The 20,204-nt window shown below is 39.1% G+C and overlaps 1 protein-coding gene across 2 annotated transcripts in view; it reads left to right on the top strand.

Moving 5' to 3' along the window:
* The window catches only part of sema3fa (sema domain, immunoglobulin domain (Ig), short basic domain, secreted, (semaphorin) 3Fa), a 67,560-nt gene extending 47,634 nt beyond the window's left edge, over window positions 1-19,926 (top strand). For both annotated transcript variants that reach the window (XM_077573929.1, XM_077573930.1), the window contains 14 exons: window positions 772-861; window positions 2,575-2,668; window positions 4,208-4,327; window positions 6,554-6,693; window positions 8,196-8,310; window positions 12,851-12,920; window positions 13,291-13,435; window positions 15,285-15,507; window positions 16,637-16,725; window positions 16,806-16,847; window positions 16,926-17,083; window positions 18,133-18,200; window positions 18,629-18,762; window positions 19,101-19,926. In XM_077573929.1, coding sequence (XP_077430055.1) covers window positions 772-861; window positions 2,575-2,668; window positions 4,208-4,327; window positions 6,554-6,693; window positions 8,196-8,310; window positions 12,851-12,920; window positions 13,291-13,435; window positions 15,285-15,507; window positions 16,637-16,725; window positions 16,806-16,847; window positions 16,926-17,083; window positions 18,133-18,200; window positions 18,629-18,762; window positions 19,101-19,547 — 1,935 coding nt within the window. In that variant the 3' untranslated portion in view covers window positions 19,548-19,926. The remainder of the gene's footprint in view (window positions 1-771; window positions 862-2,574; window positions 2,669-4,207; window positions 4,328-6,553; window positions 6,694-8,195; window positions 8,311-12,850; window positions 12,921-13,290; window positions 13,436-15,284; window positions 15,508-16,636; window positions 16,726-16,805; window positions 16,848-16,925; window positions 17,084-18,132; window positions 18,201-18,628; window positions 18,763-19,100) is intronic.
* Window positions 19,927-20,204: the final 278 nt, after the last annotated feature.

The raw sequence follows: 20,204 nt of genomic DNA, 5'->3' as shown, positions 1-20,204 counted from the left end.
AGCTGCCGGCCTCGCGCCTTCCACTCCTCTGCCTGTTTCGGCTCACCCTTCAAATGGGCCGGGGGGGTGGGGGTTATGTTTCATTATGAAGTTCACTCGGCCTGCTTTCATTCACTTTTTTACCGCATAACAGAGACAGATTATGCTTTTTTGGTTGAAATATACTAAGGAGGGAATTTTGCATATGAGGAGCAATTTAGTAATTTTTATGCAGATTTTTTTGCAGGTTAATCCTGAAGCAAAGTTTTTATTAAGCAATAAAAAAATAGGACAATATAATGAATAAACAATCGTTTTTCTTTTTCTAATCAAATTTTTTAATTCACTTTTTGTATAGCAGCAAGCTGTGTTTTCTTGTCTGGAAACAGTTTCAGCGCAGGCAATTTTAAGCACAAATACAAATTTCAGTTTAATTATTTTTTGATCTGGTTCCCAGTGAGTAAGATTTACTTGGTTGTTTAATTTCATTGCAGAGATTCAAAAGTAAATTTTCCATAAGACCTTTATTAAAGCCCAAAATCTGATGACCTTCTGTCTTCTGCATGAAGCTAGCATGACAAGCTAGCATCCACACATCAAGCACCACTTTCACCGTTCAACACTTTTTTTCTTCCCCCCCCCCCCAAATCCTTCCCCGTTCTCAATTTTTTTGTTCGTCTTTCCTCCACTCTTCTGTTTGTGTCATTATCATCCACCGGACAAATCCGGCTTTGTTCCAGCCGGTCATGTGTCAGTAACGAGGCGGCCAAATGTGCCATGTCTGTGTTTTAGGGCTCCTACTACCTCCAGGCCCCCAAATCTGGAGGGAGAACCAATCGGGCAGCAGACCAGAGTGCCACGTCAGAGCTTTTGGAGGCCAAGGTGGGCTTTGAAAGGCTCTGTAAAGAATCGAATTGGAAGTCTGGTGCCCACCTGGAGAGCTCACTTTCGGAGTAGTGATGACATGGCTTTAAGGAAAATAAACGGTCATCTCCATGACATCCTATATTTTCGTTGGGGGTGTGCAAATGAGAAAATCAAATGACGGAGGTTGGCTTCAATTGCAGGCAGTCCACAACAAAAGTAAGGTCAAACTGGTGTTTCTTAAACAGAAAATGGAGTATGTCTTCATTTAACAAAAAATCTATTATTAATGTCATTATCTCTTTATTTTACAAAAAAAAAAGAAATTTGAATATTAGGCCTACATGACAAAAAAATAAAGTAAATAAATAAAGTTGTCACTTTAATAAGTGGATGGTGAAATTCCCCTACAACCGTTTTTTCCTACTTTGATTTTTTTTTTTCATTGTGGCTCTCATCCATTCACATTAAAAACGTAATAATATTAATAGCGTATGTTATAATATGAGAAAGAAAAAAATTTAATCTTGACTAAAGGCAAAATATAATGAGAAAAAAACATTTTGGGTAAAAAGTCATCATCTCAAAAGAAGACTTCGTCACACACTTTCAAAATATGACCTTTTTTTCTTGTCTCGAGAACAAAGGAAAAGAAATTTAATGCGAAAAAACATCACATCAATTTTTTTCCCCATAATTTTACAGTTGTTTTTTTTATTGATGACAGTTTTTCATTAATATTTTGAGAGAAAAATATTAGTTATGTGAGTAAAGGCCAAATATGACAATTTTTTTACACATGTTTTTTTTTTCACAAGACTAATAATGCCACCCACTCATAAAAATTAAGATTATTTTTCTCTCATATTCCAGAAGGAAAAAACTGAAATCAATCACAATTTACAAAATAAAGTTGTACTTTTAATTACAATTAATTTTAATTAATTTACTGGAATTTTTTCACCCAAACGGAAATAATTGTTTACAAAAAACAATTCAAAAGGTAAACTCCCACTGAACCTTATTCCTAACTTTTCTGTATTTATTTTTTTTTTACATTTGTAATTTGTGTGGCTGTAGGTTTAAACTGTCACCACAGTGCGATGGTGCGGTAATACCGTATACAAGCCGGAGATTAAATTCCTGAGACAAATCGCCTCCAATGGTCCGCTTTATGTGTAGTCAATCTTTCAGTTCAAATGCAGCTGAGAGATTTCGTGGACATTTTGGTCGTAGGGCCACAGGTCACAAAACGTGGATTTTCAGGGGCAGCATCACCGTATTTCGCAGCCCGTCGGTGAGCCGGCTTTGAAGACACCCGGATTCAGTGTTGACACAGATGTTAAAGATGTCCTCTTTTCATTTTGGGGATAATGAGTTCTCTTTTGAGCCACTAACATCACAGGCGCAGCGGAGGGCGTTTTTTGGAAGCCTTTCAGCATTTTTCCCCTCCGCCGCCTTCATCTGACCGATAAAACCGCCTTTGTGTGCTTTTGGTTGCCCTCAGCAGATCCAGTAGTGCCTGCAGGGTCGCAGCGACGCATTCTTAACTCCACATTGTTTAGTTGGATCCTCATGTTGTTTTCAAAACACACCGCCTTTTAACAGCAACTTCAAGGAGTAACCCCATTGCCCCTGTCCAAAATGTATTCTCCAAACACAATAAATCTATTAGCAAGTCACAAGAGAAGTGAGAAAATAATGAGTTACCTTTTCCTATTCCCCCGACAGGAATATATTTTCCGCCTTGAGCCGGGCAAAGTGGATTCTGGGAAGGGAAAATGTCCTTTTGACCCTAAATTGAACAGCGTCTCCGCTTTGATCAGTAAGTAAATGTTGATTTTTGCTTCACTTAAAAGCCTGCTACGCATATTTTCAACATCTTTAACATTTTTTAGAGCGTACAAGATATTGTGAAAAAAAACAAATCATCTAATGTGTAATTACTGCTTACAAGGGATGGGTGAGCACTTCGAATGTGAGAATTTGCTCACCTGTCACTCAGATGATACATTTGCACAATCCAATGAGATCTATTATGAGATCTTGATCAAAATGGTCATCCTTTAAAATATAATAAAGCTCCATTTCGATTGCCTTCAGATTAGGACAGACTCTAAAAACAGTTGGGTCAAAAGTAACCCAATTATGGATCAATTTGACCCAACTTTCTGGGTTGTTTTATACAAAATGACCCAATTTTTTTGACCCAAGTAAAGGATCTGACCAATATTTATGAGGGGTTTTACGCTGAAAGACACATTTCTTGATTCAAAGTTCAGTTTAATCAACCCGAGTAGAGGATCGGTCCATTTTTTACCCTTATTTGGGTTATTTTTGACCCAACAGTTTTTAGAGTGTGGGATTTCTCTCACGGGGACCTGATTTATGGTCCCCAGGACATGAAGTGTAAGCAGACTTTTGTCCTTCTTGTTTTACACTAAAATACCCATTTCTTGACTCAAAGTGGATTGGTCCATTTTTGATCCATAATTGGGTTACTTTTGACCCAACTGTTTTTAGAGTGTGGGATGTTGCGTAGCTCATTCAAATTGTTTATCTGTTACACCCCTAATATACATATACAGAATATATACCTGCTTAATGACCCAATTTATTCGTTTTTCGAGATTTTTTTTTTTCTTTGACTCGTGAGCACAAAATTAAATTATGAGTGTAGTAAATATCCTTTAAAAAAAGAACCTTCAAGTTGTTTGTTGCCTTCTCAGTTTACATTTACCGGTATTCTAAAACTTAACATAAAAGAAAGACAATCTTGTGTATTTAAAACAACCATATATAATATCTTAGCCTTTAGTCTGCTACCTTAAAGCTAATGCTAACTCAGGCAATGATTAGCGTGTGGTCAGGGAATGAATTAAACTCATTTTTAACAGAACCACTGTACTTTAAAACGAGTCAAATTGACGCAGGATGGTTTAAACTGCCAATCAAGTTTTAACATCTTCCCCCCCGTTAAATCCAGCTGATTGCAATTGATTCTGCGTATCCTGCTTGCTGCGCCTCCATATTCCACTGATTGCCCTCACGGGGGTGATAGGCGTGCTTTCGACGGAAGTGGAGCCAGGTCAACAGGTCTGACCCAAACGCGGCGCTACAGGCAGATCATAACATAATTTGGCTCGGCGCTGAGCTTTTTGAGGGGAAATCACCACCATCACGCACCAGGGACATTTTCGAAGGCTGTTGTCAGATGATTTAAATGAAAGGTGGCGGGTGTGACGCCACTTTTGAGTGATTAGCCTTTCTGCGGCGTGCAGATCACATATGATGACTTTTGTGTCCGTTATGACTTCACCTTGACAACGCCCTCATTCCTCGATGTGTGTGTGTGTCTTGACAGATGGAGAGCTGTACGCGGGAGTCTACATCGATTTCATGGGAACCGACTCGGCTATCTTCCGTACGCTGGGGAAGCAGACAGCCATGAGGACCGATCAGTACAACTCCAGATGGTTGAACGGTAAAGTCCCGACGACGCGTTTGTTCATGTTGGCGGCTAGTAGCTAACAGCTAGCCACTTAGTCACTTATTCTACTTCCTACAGATACACTTTTAACAAACCAGGCTTACTCAAATGTGTTTTTGTTTTGGTTTTAAAAACTTTATCGAACGCTTACTCAAATGTAAGAAAACGAGCTAAACCAAAATGGTCGACTTCATGTTCAAATTCAGATAAGGATCTTTGAGAGTCTTTTCTGTTCTGTTTGTTCATGTTGGCGGCTAGTGGCTAACAGCTAGCCACTTAGTCACTTATTCTACTTCCTACAGATACACTTTTAACAAACCAGGCTTACTCAAATGTGTTTTTGTTTTGGTTTTAAAAACTTTATCGAACGCTTACTCAAATGTAAGAAAACGAGCTAAACCAAAATGGTCGACTTCATGTTCAAATTCAGATAAGGATCTTTGAGAGTCTTTTCTGTTCTGTTTGTTCATGTTGGCGGCTAGTGGCTAACAGCTAGCCACTCAGTCACTTATTCTACTTCCTACAGATACACTTTTAACAAACCAGGCTTACTCAAATGTGTTTTTGTTTTGTTTTTAAAAACTTTATCGAACGCTTACTCAAATGTAAGAAAACGAGCAAAACCAAAATGGTGGATTTCATGTTCAAATTCAGATAAGGATCTTTGAGAGTCTTTTCTGTTCTGTTTGTTCATGTTGGCGGCTAGTGGCTAACAGCTAGCCACTCAGTCACTTATTTTACTTCCTACAAATACACTTTTAACAAACCAGGCTTACTCAAATGTGATTTTGTTTTGTTTTTAAAAACTTTATCGAACGCTTACTCAAATCTAAGAAAACGAGCAAAACCAAAATGGTGGATTTCATGTTCAAATTCAGATAAGGATCTTTGAGAGTCTTTTCTGTTCTGTTTGTTCATGTTGGCGGCTAGTGGCTAACAGCTAGCCACTCAGTCACTTATTCTACTTCCTACAGATACACTTTTAACAAACCAGGCTTACTCAAATGTGATTTTGTTTTGTTTTTAAAAACTTTATCGAACGCTTACTCAAATGTAAGAAAACGAGCCAAACCAAAATGGTGGATTTCATGTTCAAATTCAGATAAGGATCTTTGAGAGTCTTTTCTGTTCTGTTTGTTCATGTTGGCGGCTAGTGGCTAACAGCTAGCCACTCAGTCACTTATTCTACTTCCTACAGATACACTTTTAACAAACCAGGCTCACTCAAATGTGTTTTTGTTTTGTTTTTAAAAACTTTTTTCACTTTATCCACTTATTCTACTTCCTACAGAGGTTTTGTGAAGAAGAAAAAGAAGCAATCTGACAGTCTTTTTCAGTCAGAATTAAAAGGCAGACATGCTAACCACTAGAGCGCCAAATTGCATAAAACTAAATACTCATTAGTGGACACATTACACATCCAGGGAAAACCATGTATTGTCCAATGTTGTGTCCAAAAATACGAATGTTGTTGTTTGGGGTTTTTTTTTCTTAGGATTGGTGGGGAAAAAACAATCCCACAATATTTAAAATTGGTATTCAGACAGCAAGGATATGTCATTTACTATAGTTGTGCAAGGTGTTGGTAAAAGCTTGGAAATAGATCTGGAAAAAGTGCTTGAAAACGTAACTTTGCTTTTTCTTGTGTTTGGGTAGATGGGTGAGGCGCCTTCTACTGGGTGTCCCATTCAGTGGATCTGTGTAATCGTACACCATGAAACCATTTTGACAACTGCTGGGTGGCATAAAATGAATCGGTGTCTTTAGAGTGCAGTAAAAGGGAGAACCGGATGATTTCTCAGCAATCATACAAATGGTTATTGGGCCCAAATCGCGTGTTTGAACAGCGACACAAACCTCAACCCTCCCTCCTTTGGACCAATACATTGTTTTTCTGGGCTCGGTTCATGGATTTGGTCAGTTGCTTGTCAGCTGTCTCCTGGTTACAATCATCTTATTATTATTGTACTGTATGTCAAAAGTAAGCCCACTGATTGTGTTTGATCTCCAACCAAACATGCTTGTGGTATCCGATGTCGTATCAAATCGAGCACATTTCCTAAAAAACGCTTTTGTCAGCAACTTGCTAGAGCTCTTTTCCTAAAAGAATTATGAGCCGTCTCTGCTGCCATGTTCATCGTTTCTGCTTGTCAAATCTATTGATCGTATGCCACGGGTTCGAGTAGAATAATGTTTTTCGTTTGTTCTTTCTTTTTCTAGACCCCACATTTATCCACGCACACCTCATCCCAGACAGCGCCGAGAAGAATGACGACAAGCTCTACTTCTTCTTCCGCGAGAGGGCCACCGAGATGGGTCAGAGTCCCATGAGCCAGTCGAGAATCGGGCGGATCTGCTTGGTGAGTTGTCAGTTTTTAAAATATTTATCAACAATATCTCCACCGTCAATCGCGAATTTCATCTCATACACCAGAAATCTGTCGTAATTTCAAGACTTACCAATGACAGGCAGCCTGTTCCCACAGGGCATCCAGACTGCCAGAAAATATCAAATAAATAGTAGTAGGAGTAGAAGAAGCTAGGCTAACTGCTAGCATTCTGTGAGGAAACTTAAAAAAAAATTTTTTTAAAAAAAACAAAATCAATGAAATAAGAAATATATAACATAACATAACCTAAATTTATAAACGTCAATAACTCTGTTATTGTATTCATTAGGCGTGGTTCGATTACCGGTTTGACGATTTACCCGGTTTTAAAAAGTCAAGATTTAATTCAAACTAAAACTGTCCGTCACCAGTAGCAAGCATTTTTTTTCTTTGCCAAAGTCCCACTGCAATGTGATTGGCTGCTTGTAGAGATCACTGAATAAGCCGCCTCTTTGAAGATAATTGGAGAGGCCAGCAGGTTTTTCTCTCTTTCTCGGATGGGAAAAGAGAGGAGGAGCGACCAGTTTCAACAGTCTTTCCTATGCCGATCCATTTATATTGTCCTACAAAAAAAAAAAAAAACTGGTGCCCGCAGGTACTAGTTAGCCCCAAGGACAATCATCAGATATTGTAATCATGAAAATAATAATATTAATCAGACTTTTGCTGGTTTGGATTGTAAGAGAGGAGAAATGCTCAAATTAGGCCTGATTATCAGCTTGTACGGTAAAACGATCACATTGGATTGGCTGTTGTTGGTCTGTGTATCCCCACCTTTTTGCGGGAAATTACACGTGATCATCACTGATGACGATTCTCCGATTATTGACATGACAGGAAAGCAGACTGTCGCTGTTTGCTCAGTTTAGGTTGGAAAGCATTTTGTTATTTTGATTCTTTTTGAAAGAAATGGAAATTGACTTCAGTTCACAGCTTGCATCCATGGGTGCTAACCAAGTGACGTTATGGTTGTATTTGTCCCAAAAAATGGTTTATTAGAGATGTTGTTGGCCGCATGTTCAAAAGGCTCTTCATGGACACTTGTCAAGTTATACGATGCCGTGAAATACGGTTTTGATTGAACACTTGTGTCAGTGTGGGAAGCCTTTTAATTTCCCTTTTAAGGCAACGTGATGGCAAAACTGTGAGTCTCCTCATGTCACAGAGACATAGCATGGACTTCAGCCAGCGCAAATCATTCGGACGGGCCGAAAGGCGTGAACAAAGTTCATCATTTCCAGCCCGTGAATCATTTTGATTCCCTTCCTCAGTAGTAAAAGTTGGCCGACCTCCCTCACGCACATGAGCCCGGGTTGAAATACGGAGCTGCGTTTGCTCCAGCGGGCCAACAGCAACAGCGGAGCCAGCGCGGTTTAGCTTGAACGGCTTTGACTTGCACAGCTGCGAGTCAGACGTGGATACGTTCTAGATATCGTGATGGATAACCCAAAACGTCCTTGCGTCCCCTGCAGAATGACGACGGCGGCCATTGCTGTCTGGTGAACAAGTGGAGCACGTTCCTGAAGGCCCGCCTCATCTGCTCGGTGGCGGGAGCCGACGGCGTCGAGACGCACTTCGATGAGCTCAGTGAGTTCGCACGCAAACGAGCACACGCTCAAATTCATGTAAGGCCATTTTGGGCAGTTCAAATTCATCCTTGTCATGCATAATAATATAATAAAATATATAATAAATATAAATAAAATATATAAATTATATAAAAATATAAATATAATATAATAAAATAATAATAAAGCCGCACAACTCATGCCTGACTCGCTTAGATACTGTTCCACTCCCGTCCTCTATGGGGACTCAAGGATACTTGACTCATTGAGCCATTTTCAGCAGCAAAAAGTTAATATTTTGTCCGTAATGAATTTGGTAACGACATTATTTTTCATGTACAATTAATACCTTTAAATACGATCTTTTCCCACTAGCTGTCGACTGAAGATAACATAGCCTGTGCTGAGGAAGTAGATACAGACCAATCATGGCTCAGTTTGCTGTCCGAACCCCCAAAAAAACGCTAAACTTTTTTTTTTTTTTTTTTAACAGCTTAAGTTATAGCAGTTAGTAATGTAATCGTGCTAACCATCAGAGGAGAATTCATAGGAATCCTGAGTGATGCTGACGTTGTTTGGCATTTTTCCAAGCTGAAAGACGCCGTTGACTCTGGATGCCAACAAAATGGGGCAAATTGAAAATACCCCCCCCCCACCCCCGGACAAAATGATCAGCCTGGCGGTTAGGAAGCACTGCTCTCCTAAACTGTACACACTCAGCATCTGCTAAGAGTTAAGCGTCTGGCGCATATTGCACGTATCCATACCCCGATAGGAAAGCTGGCCGTCCAAAGTGAGATCTCTGTTACATGACTTGTAACCACAACAGTAAGAAAACAAAAGCTCTCCAGTCGGAACAGGTCTTGACGGTTTCATATTCATCTTATAATCCTTCTCCTTTCAGCAGGAGAATGCTTAAACCTTAAAGGAAAATCAAGACGGAAACGGGACAAAAGTAGTACTACGGTATAGCGAGTAATCAAAATAATAAGCAGCTGGGATCCGCCTCACCTCCCGTGGATCATCCCGGCCTGTCCGTTATTCACGTGACCGACAGGATCAGCGAAGGATTTGTGGTATCCCTGAAGCCGTCCCCGCTCGCTGGTGTTGTGCGGAAGGAATCCTTCATGTCTACTTAAGAATACTCGTCTAAATTTACCACAAAATATGTCATGACATGCAACAGCTGGAAGGTGGAAGGTCATACAGTTTAGCGTCGTCCCGCTACAGTTTTGGCCAAAACGGAACTTTGTATTGACCATTATAGGCAAATTCTAAGACTTTCAAGTACTTTGGCGAATTTTGGAAAAAGGATTTCTCGCCAATTAGAAACAGGTCGATCTCCAGAAAAAAAAACGAGAAAAAAAACGAAACAATTAAAGGAATACTTGACTCACTGAGCCCTTTTCAGCAAAAACAGAAGAAAAAAAAGAAAAGAAAAAAAAGAAACAGGTCGATCTCCAGAAAAAAAAGAGAAAAATAAAACAATTAAAGGAATACTTGACTCATTGAGCCCTTTTCAGCAAAAAAAAGAAGAAAAAAAGAAACAGGTCGATCTCTAGAAAAAAAAGAGAAAAAAATAAACTATTAAAGGAATACTTGACTCATCGAGCCCTTTTCAGCAAAAAAAGAAGAAAAAAAGAAAACAGATCGATCTCTAGAAAAAAAAGAGAAAAAAATAAACAATTAAAGGAATACTTGACTCATCGAGCCCTTTTCAGCAAAAAAAGAAGAAAAAAGAAAACCGATCGATCTCTAGAAAAAAAAGAGAAAAAAATAAACAATTAAAGGAATACTTGACTCATCGAGCCCTTTTCAGCAAAAAAAGAAGAAAAAAAAGAAAAGAAAAAAAGAAACAGGTCGATCTCCAGAAAAAAAAGAGAAAAAAAACAATTGAAGGAATACTTGACTCACTGAGCCCTTTTCAGCAAAAACAGAAGAAAAAAAAGAAAAGAAAAAAAAGAAACAGGTCGATCTCCAGAAAAAAAAGAGAAAAATAAAACAATTAAAGGAATACTTGACTCATTGAGCCCTTTTCAGCAAAAAAAAGAAGAAAAAAAGAAACAGGTCGATCTCTAGAAAAAAAAGAGAAAAAAATAAACAATTAAAGGAATACTTGACTCATCGAGCCCTTTTCAGTAAAAAAAGAAGAAAAAAAAGAAAAGAAAAAAAGAAACAGGTCGATCTCCAGAAAAAAAAGAGAAAAAAAACAATTGAAGGAATACTTGACTCATTGAGCCCTTTTCAGCAAAAAAAGAAGAAAAAAAGAAAACAGATCGATCTCTAGAAAAAAAAGAGAAAAAAATAAACAATTAAAGGAATACTTGATTCATCGAGCCCTTTTCAGCAAAAAAAGAAGAAAAAAAGAAAACCGATCGATCTCTAGAAAAAAAAGAGAAAAAAATAAACAATTAAAGGAATACTTGACTCACTGAGCCCTTTTCAGAAAAAAAAGAAGAAAAAAAAGAAACAGGTCGATCTCCAGAAAAAAAAGAGAAAAAAAACAATTAAAGGAATACTTGACTCATTGAGCCCTTTTCAGCAAAAAAAGAAGAAAAAAAGAAAACAGATCGATCTCTAGAAAAAAAAGAGAAAAAAATAAACAATTAAAGGAATACTTGACTCATCGAGCCCTTTTCAGCAAAAAAGAAGAAAAAAAAAGAAAAGAAAAAAAGAAACAGGTCGATCTCCAGAAAAAAAAGAGAAAAAAAACAATTGAAGGAATACTTGACTCATTGAGCCCTTTTCAGCAAAAAAAAAGAAGAAAAAAAGAAAACAGATCGATCTCTAGAAAAAAAAGAGAAAAAAATAAACAATTAAAGGAATACTTGACTCATTGAGCCCTTTTCAGCTACACAAAAAAAGAAGAAGAAAGAAACAGGTCGATCGGCCATGCTCATTTTTTACCAACATGGCATCAAAGTTTGATCATTTGAGGATTTGTCCTGAAAAAAGGATGCAAAGGCTTTTTTCAATGATTGCATCCTTGCACTGTCTCCCCTTCTTTATCCATCCGTCCTTCTTCATACAATCCTAGCAATCATGGATAACCCCCCCCCCCCACACCACCACCACCCCTGACGCAACTTGTTCCAGTTCACCGCAACATTCCCCCCCCCCCCCCCCCATACGCTCCTTCAGGCCATCAGATGAGTTCCGAATTTCGACCACGAGCCTACCTGTCATTTTCATACCTCAGCGGCGCGTGAGGATTTTGTCGTCCCCGCGATCAAAGCGAGAACGCGGACCGCGCGGGAATGAGAAATGAAGGCTCAAGTAGATCAAATATTTTGTTATTTTATCCTCAAGTTCAATTAGCGCGATTCACCTCTTTCCCTCCTGTTTGTGTTATCGGACGAATAAATCCGCGCAAAGATCAAAACGCGCTAACGTGCCATGATTGATGGTCCGACAAGATCACAAGTTAGGGAGGAGAGGACAGCGTGTCATGTTTATTTCTCTTTTTGTGTTTGGCTAAAGGCAATTACTGTCCTTCACTGTTCAAGGCCGGTTAACCATTGTTGCAAAATATTAACTATGGACCTCGATGTTATTCCACTCCACCTGTCAAACTTTGTTTTTAATCTTTTCCTCCTCTTTTTTTTTTTTTTTTTTTTTTTTGCTTTGGCTTGCATTTTTCTCTCATTAAATCCATCAGTGGAGATGTCAGACTCGCAAGCGCCCGGAGCCGGCACTCACGTTGGATGCATATGGCTCCTATTAGAGGCGTGTTTCAGCAGACCATCTATGTTTTACTTTTATTCCCCGACGACACGCAGGAACTGTAGTTTTAGTGTCCGATGAGTTTAGATTCAGGATCCCGTCGAGGTTCTGGTAACCTCTGACTCGTAAATGACTACGTGTCATTACAGTAGAACCTGGGAAGCAAAAAAAAAAAAATCATTAATTTTTTCATTTTGTTTTTTAATATTATTTTATTGATTTATCAAGAAATTCCTCATTCCAAAAATTGGCTTGGTAGCCAAATTGGTTTAGAACTCAAAACACATCTGTTCAAAGTCTTATGTTTAATATTATGAATGTTTAGTTTTGTACTGATTCTATTATTGTGATGTTTTTATGTTTTGGACTTTTTGTGAAGCATCTTTGAGTACCTTGAAAAGTGCTATTCAAAATAAATGTATTATTATTAGTAGTATTATTTTATTATTATTATTATTATTATTATTATTATTATTATTATTATTATTATTATTATTATTATTATTATTATTAACATAGGCACGGCAGCCAAATTTCACATTGCTGTCATGAGTAGACCCATAAAAATAGTCGGCCATTTTGGTTTGAAGCGCCCATTTTAACGTCAATTTCCCCATTCCTGGGTTCCTCAAACATGAACTTGTCCTCTTTTTGCTCTTATCAGCAAAATAAAAGTCTGGAAACACACAGGAAGTGTGCCATTTTGGTGAGAGGCAGACATTTGATTATTTCCGTTCCATTCTAGTCCTCATATTTGCGATTTGTACCATTCTTTCATTGGATCATATTTTCCTCCAGTTTTGTGACAAACATTTCAAAAATATTTGCCTTCCCAGGGGATGTTTATATCCAGCCGACGCAAGACACCAAGAATCCTGTCATCTATGGAGTCTTCTCAGTTTCAGGGTGAGTTTCTTGACTGTTTTTGCAAAAAGATGACAAGTGGTTGAATCCCGGCGAGGTCAGGCCTGATAGCAAGTTATCCAAATTTGAGGAGGAAAAAAAAACAGCAGACGTGTAAGATTTCGATACTGGCAGGAAATAATGTCATGTTGAAAGCAGGATGATAAAAAAGCACTGCTAATCATGGAGGCAGCCTAGCGAGCCCCGTGTGGCCACTCTTCGGCAACGCGTGGGCGTTTTTCTATGTCAGTGTGTCAGACGGCTCTCGGTTCCGAGAGTATGTTTATGTTTCCTGCGAAGTAGCCTTTACCCGTGGCACGCGGCGCCCTCTCTGTCATTATCTCGGCACTCACTGGCTTGTTCTCCCGTCCAGATCTGTGTTTAAAGGCTCGGCGGTGTGCGTCTACTCCATGGCAGACATCCGCATGGTCTTCAACGGTCCTTTCGCCCACAAGGAAGGACCCAACTACCAGTGGGTGGCCTACACGGGCAAGATTCCCTACCCGAGACCTGGCACTGTGAGTGGTAAACAGATGATTACAGGAACATACAAATATGACTTACAACTTACCATCTTAAAAGGATATGGTGCCCTGAGATACAAGTTTTTCAAGATACGAGCTGTCGTTTGGATGATTCACCCCCCCCCACCCCCCTTTGACTTACAAGCAAATAAATTAGATACAAGGCAGATTGTGAGAAGCGCTTCAAAAAGAGGCTTAAAATTGTTTATTCCACTTCAAGTTTACTGTCAAACTGCATTTATATTAAAAACAACCACATTAATTTGCCTTAAATAAAATATTTTGTCTAAACTGGCGGACAGTACTGTATTCCAATACTCGCAAAACAACTCGCGTTAACTGCAGCTCATCAAATCAGTTATAACACTCTTCTTCATGTGTCTATCTGTGTTATACTGCCCCCGTGTGGCTAAGGCAAGCACAGCAGAAGGAGTTGCACAAAATTGATGCAAAAAGTGGCAAAAACTGTTGAATTCTTAAAAAAATATATATATATATTCAATTACTTTATATTTTTAAAACATATATAATATTATAGAGTGTTATTTTTCTTATTTTAAAACACTTTATCATTTTTTTTACGTTTTTTTAGTTGGAGGCTGGAATGGATTAATGGCATGTCCGTTCATTTCAATGGGGAAAGTTGATTCGAGTGTTTTGAGTTACAAGCATGGTCACGGAACAAATCTCCTAAATCGAGTCATTTATGAAAGTGTATACAGAGATAACACTAATCCAATATTTACACAAAAAAAACTTAAAAATGTAATGAATTGATAGAGTATAACTGCTTTAAAATAATGTATAAAGCCCATCATGAAATTTTACCAACTAACATGCAAATCAGATTAAGAAATTTCTATTTTTTAAAGGGTGAAATAAAAAAAAAATATTGAATTGAATTAAGGCACCACTGTATATGATGATGATTATTATTATTATTACCACACATATCTCACAGGAAAATGAGCAATAGGCATTCTTCGGTCAGTCGCCCTTGCTTTTGTTTATGAAGTCCAATTTGTACAGCATAGTGAACAGTGGTTAGCACGTCTCCCTCACTGTTAGGAGATTTGCCATTTGAATATTAGTGCCAGCTTTCCTGTTGTAATCTTCCAATCAATGACATGCATGTTAGGTTCATTGAAGACACCAACATTTTCCATTCACTGCAATAACTTGGTGTAAACAACAAAAACGGCAATTAAGTGAGAACTGTATTAAGCAAAATGATGCACTTATTAATAAGACAGAATTTTGGGGAATATCAAACTTTGCAGACAAAGAACACGCTTTTTTTCCTTCTTTTTTAATTTTTTTTATTTTTACCCATGACCCTAATGGGGTTGTGTGAATGGTTTGTCCAATTTGCGTATGCTAAAGCTGTAGTACTAATGATGTTTGTTTCTTGGCTCTGGGGCTCCCCCTAGAGTTGTAGAATGTCAATTACATGGGTTTCTAACACTCCCCTCAAAGAGAATAACCCCTTACTTAGTGTTCCATTAAATGAACTGCAGAAAACATTGAATTAAGGAATAACACCCAATGTAAAAAAAAAATAAATAAATAAAAATAAGTAGTTAAATCTGGTTTACATATGCTAAATTAGATATTTGTCTATTAAATAAGTGAAATAATTCACTTAGTGGCGCGTGTGTGTAATTGCTATGTAATATTTCATAATTGTATAATTAATTCAACATTTATTTTAAGATTACACCCTTACTCCAAAATTGCTTTACAGAACACTCCATAATAACAATGTGATTTTTTTTTCTTTTAGTATTGTAAAGTATATTTGAAAAAAAAAACGTAAACCGTCACACGTGTCATTTGTGAACAGTGTCCCGGAGGCACGTTCACCCCCAACATGAAATCCACCAAGGATTACCCGGACGAGGTGATCAACTTTATGAGAAACCACCCCACCATGTACAACACCGTGTACCCGGTGCACAAGCGCCCCCTGGTGGTCCGGACCAACGTGGACTACGAGTTCACCACCATCGCCGTCGACCAAGTGACGGCCGCCGACGGGAGCTACGAGGTCCTCTTCCTGGGCACAGGTGGGTGGAGCCACTTTTGTTATTATTGTTTGTGGGTTATTGTTGGGGCCCAAACACCAGAATTGGTGTTTGTTATTATTATTCTGATGATTGATTGGCCTTTTTGGCGACTTCAACATGACTGAAAATTCATCACATTTTGCGCACAAAAAAATGAGGGTCAAAAGTTAAGGTTTCAAAGTTAAGGTTTGAAGCCAATGGTAGGGTTTCAAATGGTGTCGATTGAAGGTTGGGCTTTAAATTGGGGTTTTAAAACAAAGTCAGGGTTTCAAATGAGGGTTTCAAACCAGGGTTAGGAGTTTGAAGTTAGAGTTTCAAATTAAGGTTTCAAGACGATGTTAAGGTTTCAAATGAGGGTTTTAAGTCTGGGTTAGAGTTTTAGATTAGGGTTTGGAGACAAAGTCCAGGTTATGATGAGCATTTCAAGTCTGGGTTGAAGAGGTTTCAAGACTGGGTTAGCAGTTTCAAATGAAGGTTTCAAGTCTGAGTTAAGGGTTTGAAGTTAGGGTTTCAGATGAGGGTTTTAAGTCTGGTTTAGGGATTTAAATTAGGGTTTGGAGCCAAAGTCAAGGTTGCAATTCAGGGTTTGAAATTGGGGTTTCAAATTACGTTTTCAAGCATGGGTTAGAGTTTTAAATTAGGGTATGGTGTCAAAGTGAGGGTTTCAAATTTGGGTTTCAAGCCAGGATTAGCGCTTTTAAATCAGGGTTTCGAATTAAGGTTTCAGTGGTGGGTTTGGGCTTGAAATTTGAGTTTGAACCCTAGATTTTAGGGTTAGGGTTTTGAGACAGGGCTATGCCTTCGGCTTTCATATGATTGTTTGAAGTCTGAGTTCGGGATTCAAATATGGGTTTGAAACTAAAATCTGCGTTTCAAGTTTGGATTTTTAAATTAGGGCTTCAAGGGGGGGAGTGTTAGGCTGTCAAGTCAGTTGCATTGTGGTTTCAAGCTTGTGTTAGCATCTCAAATTTGGGTTTCAGGCCACGGTTGACTAGAGTTTGAAGCCAAAGTGAGGGTTTCTAATTAAGTTTGCAATTCTGTATTTGAGCTTCAAATTGCACTTTGAAGCCCAAGTCAGAGTTTTCATCATTTTAAGGTTTGAATCTTATCCTCATGATGTGCTTGTCAGATCGCGGGACGGTACAAAAGGTGATTGTGTTGCCGCGAGACGACCTTCAGACCGAGGAACTGGTTTTAGAGGAAGTGGAGGTCTTCAAGGTTTGTCCCCACCATTTCAGTTGTCTTTCGATTTGTGGTTTGAGGTGCGAAAGCTTAATTCCTTCATTGCATTTCGGCAGGTTCCAACCCCGATCACCACCATGAAGATCTCATCCAAGCGCGTAAGTCGGACGGACGCCTCGCAAGGCGACAGCGAGGCGGCGCGTGTCACTAAACGGACGTTTTCCTCCTTTCCACAGCAACAACTGTACGTGGCGTCCGTGCTGGGCGTGACCCACCTGGCGCTCCACCGCTGCGACGTGTACGGCGAGGTGTGCGCCGACTGCTGTCTGGCTCGGGACCCGTACTGCGCCTGGGACGGAAAATCCTGCTCCAGATACTCGGCGTCACAGAAGAGGTACGTTCGTGTGAACATGCGAAGAGTTCCGCGCCTACACGAGTTTGCTTTTGCTTTAGATGAGGCGGTTTAGCTTAATGCTAACAAACAATGCATAACACCATAGACAGGCTAAAGAGTCGCGTTGGTGTCATGGTGTTATGTAACCCTTTGTAACGGATAATTTGATGTAAACAATGAAGCCGATGATAATACAATTTTATCATTATTATTATTATTATTATTATTATTTTATTTTTATTTTTTTTATCTTCTACTAATAACCACTAATATTACTGCATCTTACTAAGAAGCTGTGACCGTCTTGATGGCATGTACATTATATCTATGTGTTTTTATTATCAGGGATGTGATTTTTTCGCTAATTCGCGGAATTCCGCTTTTTTTATCTCCCCCCCCCCAAAAAAAAAATCCGATTTTTTATTTTTTTATTTTTTTATTTTTTTATTTTTTTATTTTTTTTTATTTTAGTAGTTAATTGTGTATGCACATGACTCCGACAGATAACATCTTCTGCTATAACAAAGACATTTGTGGTATGCTCTAATATGAGTTACTTTTCATTTGGTCATGATACAATTATTTGTTCATGAAATTTGAACTCTTCAACATTATTTATGTGTTAACTTAGTAATCACATTAGTTAGATATGATGATATTCTCAGTGATAGTTTTTAAAAGCAAAGGCAGTCCAATGTTTTTGAATGTGACTGATTTTGAGTTGACTAAAACTGCCATTTTATATGGGATAGTTCAATATACATTGAAAATTTATGCTGTTGTTTTGTCTATTTCTTTGTCATGTGAGTGCATTGAAAGTACTTAAAAACACGGAAAACCCATGAGCTCCCAGACCCCCGGCTAAATTTTCAGATAATTTCACTTTGGTCAAATCACATCCCTGTATTATACTGCCCCCAGGTGGCCAATGTGAGCACACCCAAAGAAAGCACAATGTTCATTCATTTGAAGCAAAAGTCTTCATATTGTATTTTTTTCACCGCAATGTTGACCATTTTAAAAGGACGTTCAATCTTCAACCCTTCTAGACGTAGCCGTCGTCAGGATGTCAAGTACGGCAACCCCATCCGCCAATGCAGAGGCTACAACTCCAATGGTGAGCATTGAAGTCATTTTTCACACCTCAACCAAAAATATTGAGACGCATGGCCTACCACAATACAAAAATGTCACAAAAAGTTACTGAATTTATGATGTTTTATCTCAAATTACGTACTTGTTCAGTTATATATTTTTTTTTTCTTTATTTTTTTGCTCATGCCCATCTGTTGACCTTCACTCACTGTCATTCAAACAGTACTACAAAAATTGCGAACTCACTATGTAAGCCGCTATATCATTGATAATGAGTTAATTTCTATTCATATGTCTCAAAAACAGAGATTTATCGACATGTGGGAAATGTTTAACCAGCGATGATGTGTTTCCAAACTTTTTTTATATACTGTATGTATATAACATATACACATATATAACAGTATATAACTACCAATCCCTACATTTTTTTTTGTTGTTATTTTACAGCCAATAAGAATACTCTGGAGACAGTTCAGTATGGCGTGGAGGGCAGCACCACGTTCTTGGAGTGCCAGGCCCGGTCCCCGCATGTTTCTCTCAAGTGGCATCTTCAGAAAGAGAACAGCGACAGGAGGAAAGAGGTGATTACAATTCATTTTTTAAATTATTATTACTACTATTATTTGTGGTCTTATTTTACTTTGCCAGCATGTTGTGGCAACAAAACCACGAATAGGTAAGTTTTTTTTAACAAATAAGATAATAAGGTATAGATTCCACAGAGGGGAAAACATGAATAGCTATCTCAATGCTAATGCTAATTAGCATCTACATCGCAATGCTTAAACCCTTTAAAGCTACGGATTGAACACAAATTGTTCACCAACATAAAAACAGACAAGATAAAAGCACTCACAGTCATATGCTCTTTATCCTCTGCATAGAATTGCTGATGATGCTCTATGAATTGTCATCCCAGATTCGCTCCGAGGGCCGCATCCTGAAGACGGACCAGGGCCTCCTGATCCGCTCCCTGCAGCCGTCGGACAGCGGCATCTACCAGTGCACGTCCACGGAGAAGAACTTCAAGCACACGCTGGTCAAACTGCAGCTGGTGGTGCTCTCCAGCCGCACCGTCAACAACGTCCTGGTGGAGACGGGCGCGCCTTCCCTGCCCCTGGCGCCGCTGCAGTCCAGCGCCTGGACGCCGAGCGCCGGCCAGTACAAGGACCTGCTGACTATTCTGAGCCAACCGGAGATGGGCCTGATCAACCAGTACTGCCAGGACTACTGGCAGCTGGGGGACGGCGGCGGCGGCGGCCTGGGGGGGGACGGCAAAGCCAAGACCTTGAAGGAGCTGAAGGAGCAGAAGAAGCCACGCAACCGCCGACATCGCGACGACGAGACCAGCCCCGCGGAGACATGAGGAGCCGGACACGGCCAGTCTACCACAACTCCCGAAACGCTACACTATCCCTCCAATGTTGAGGAGTGACTCATTACGGACGCAATACAGCAGAAAAGACAAAAACTCTTGGATGAAACACACAATATTTATTGTAGGTTGTAAAAAGTAATTCTTTGTACGTATCTAGGGGGATTTTTTTTTGTGAATAGGTTGCTGTTGTTATTCTAATGTTCTGGTTCGTGTTACTGACAATGTGTATTATGTTGAGGATGTCTTTTTTTTTTTATGTTTGGTGTTTTGGGAGCATCCACGCATGGACGAAAACTGAAAAGTGGAACTTCCTCTCGAAAGCTGTTAAAAGACGGCACAAAAAGAGCATTTTTCAGGACCACGCAAATGCCCACAGACTTGTCTTCATGTTCCAACGCTTGTACACACACATTTTTTTTTTTACCTCTTTTACCGGCAAAAACGTTTAATGACGTATACTAAAATCCCAATGAATGCCGCCAAAAACGTTAATTGACGTTAACTACGTTTTTCTTCCTCAATGGGCATTGCAACGTCTTGCTTTGTGAATGAAGTTGGACAATCCAAAAACACCCTCTAACTATGGCCAGCAGATGGCAGCATTGTATCGCTTTTCAATGGGCTCCCGTGTATCAAATTACATGA

The sequence above is a fragment of the Vanacampus margaritifer genome, chromosome 8 (genome assembly GCF_051991255.1).
Source record: "Vanacampus margaritifer isolate UIUO_Vmar chromosome 8, RoL_Vmar_1.0, whole genome shotgun sequence".
Classification (NCBI taxonomy): Eukaryota; Metazoa; Chordata; class Actinopteri; order Syngnathiformes; family Syngnathidae; genus Vanacampus; species Vanacampus margaritifer.
This window is presented reverse-complemented; position numbering and strand designations above follow the sequence as displayed.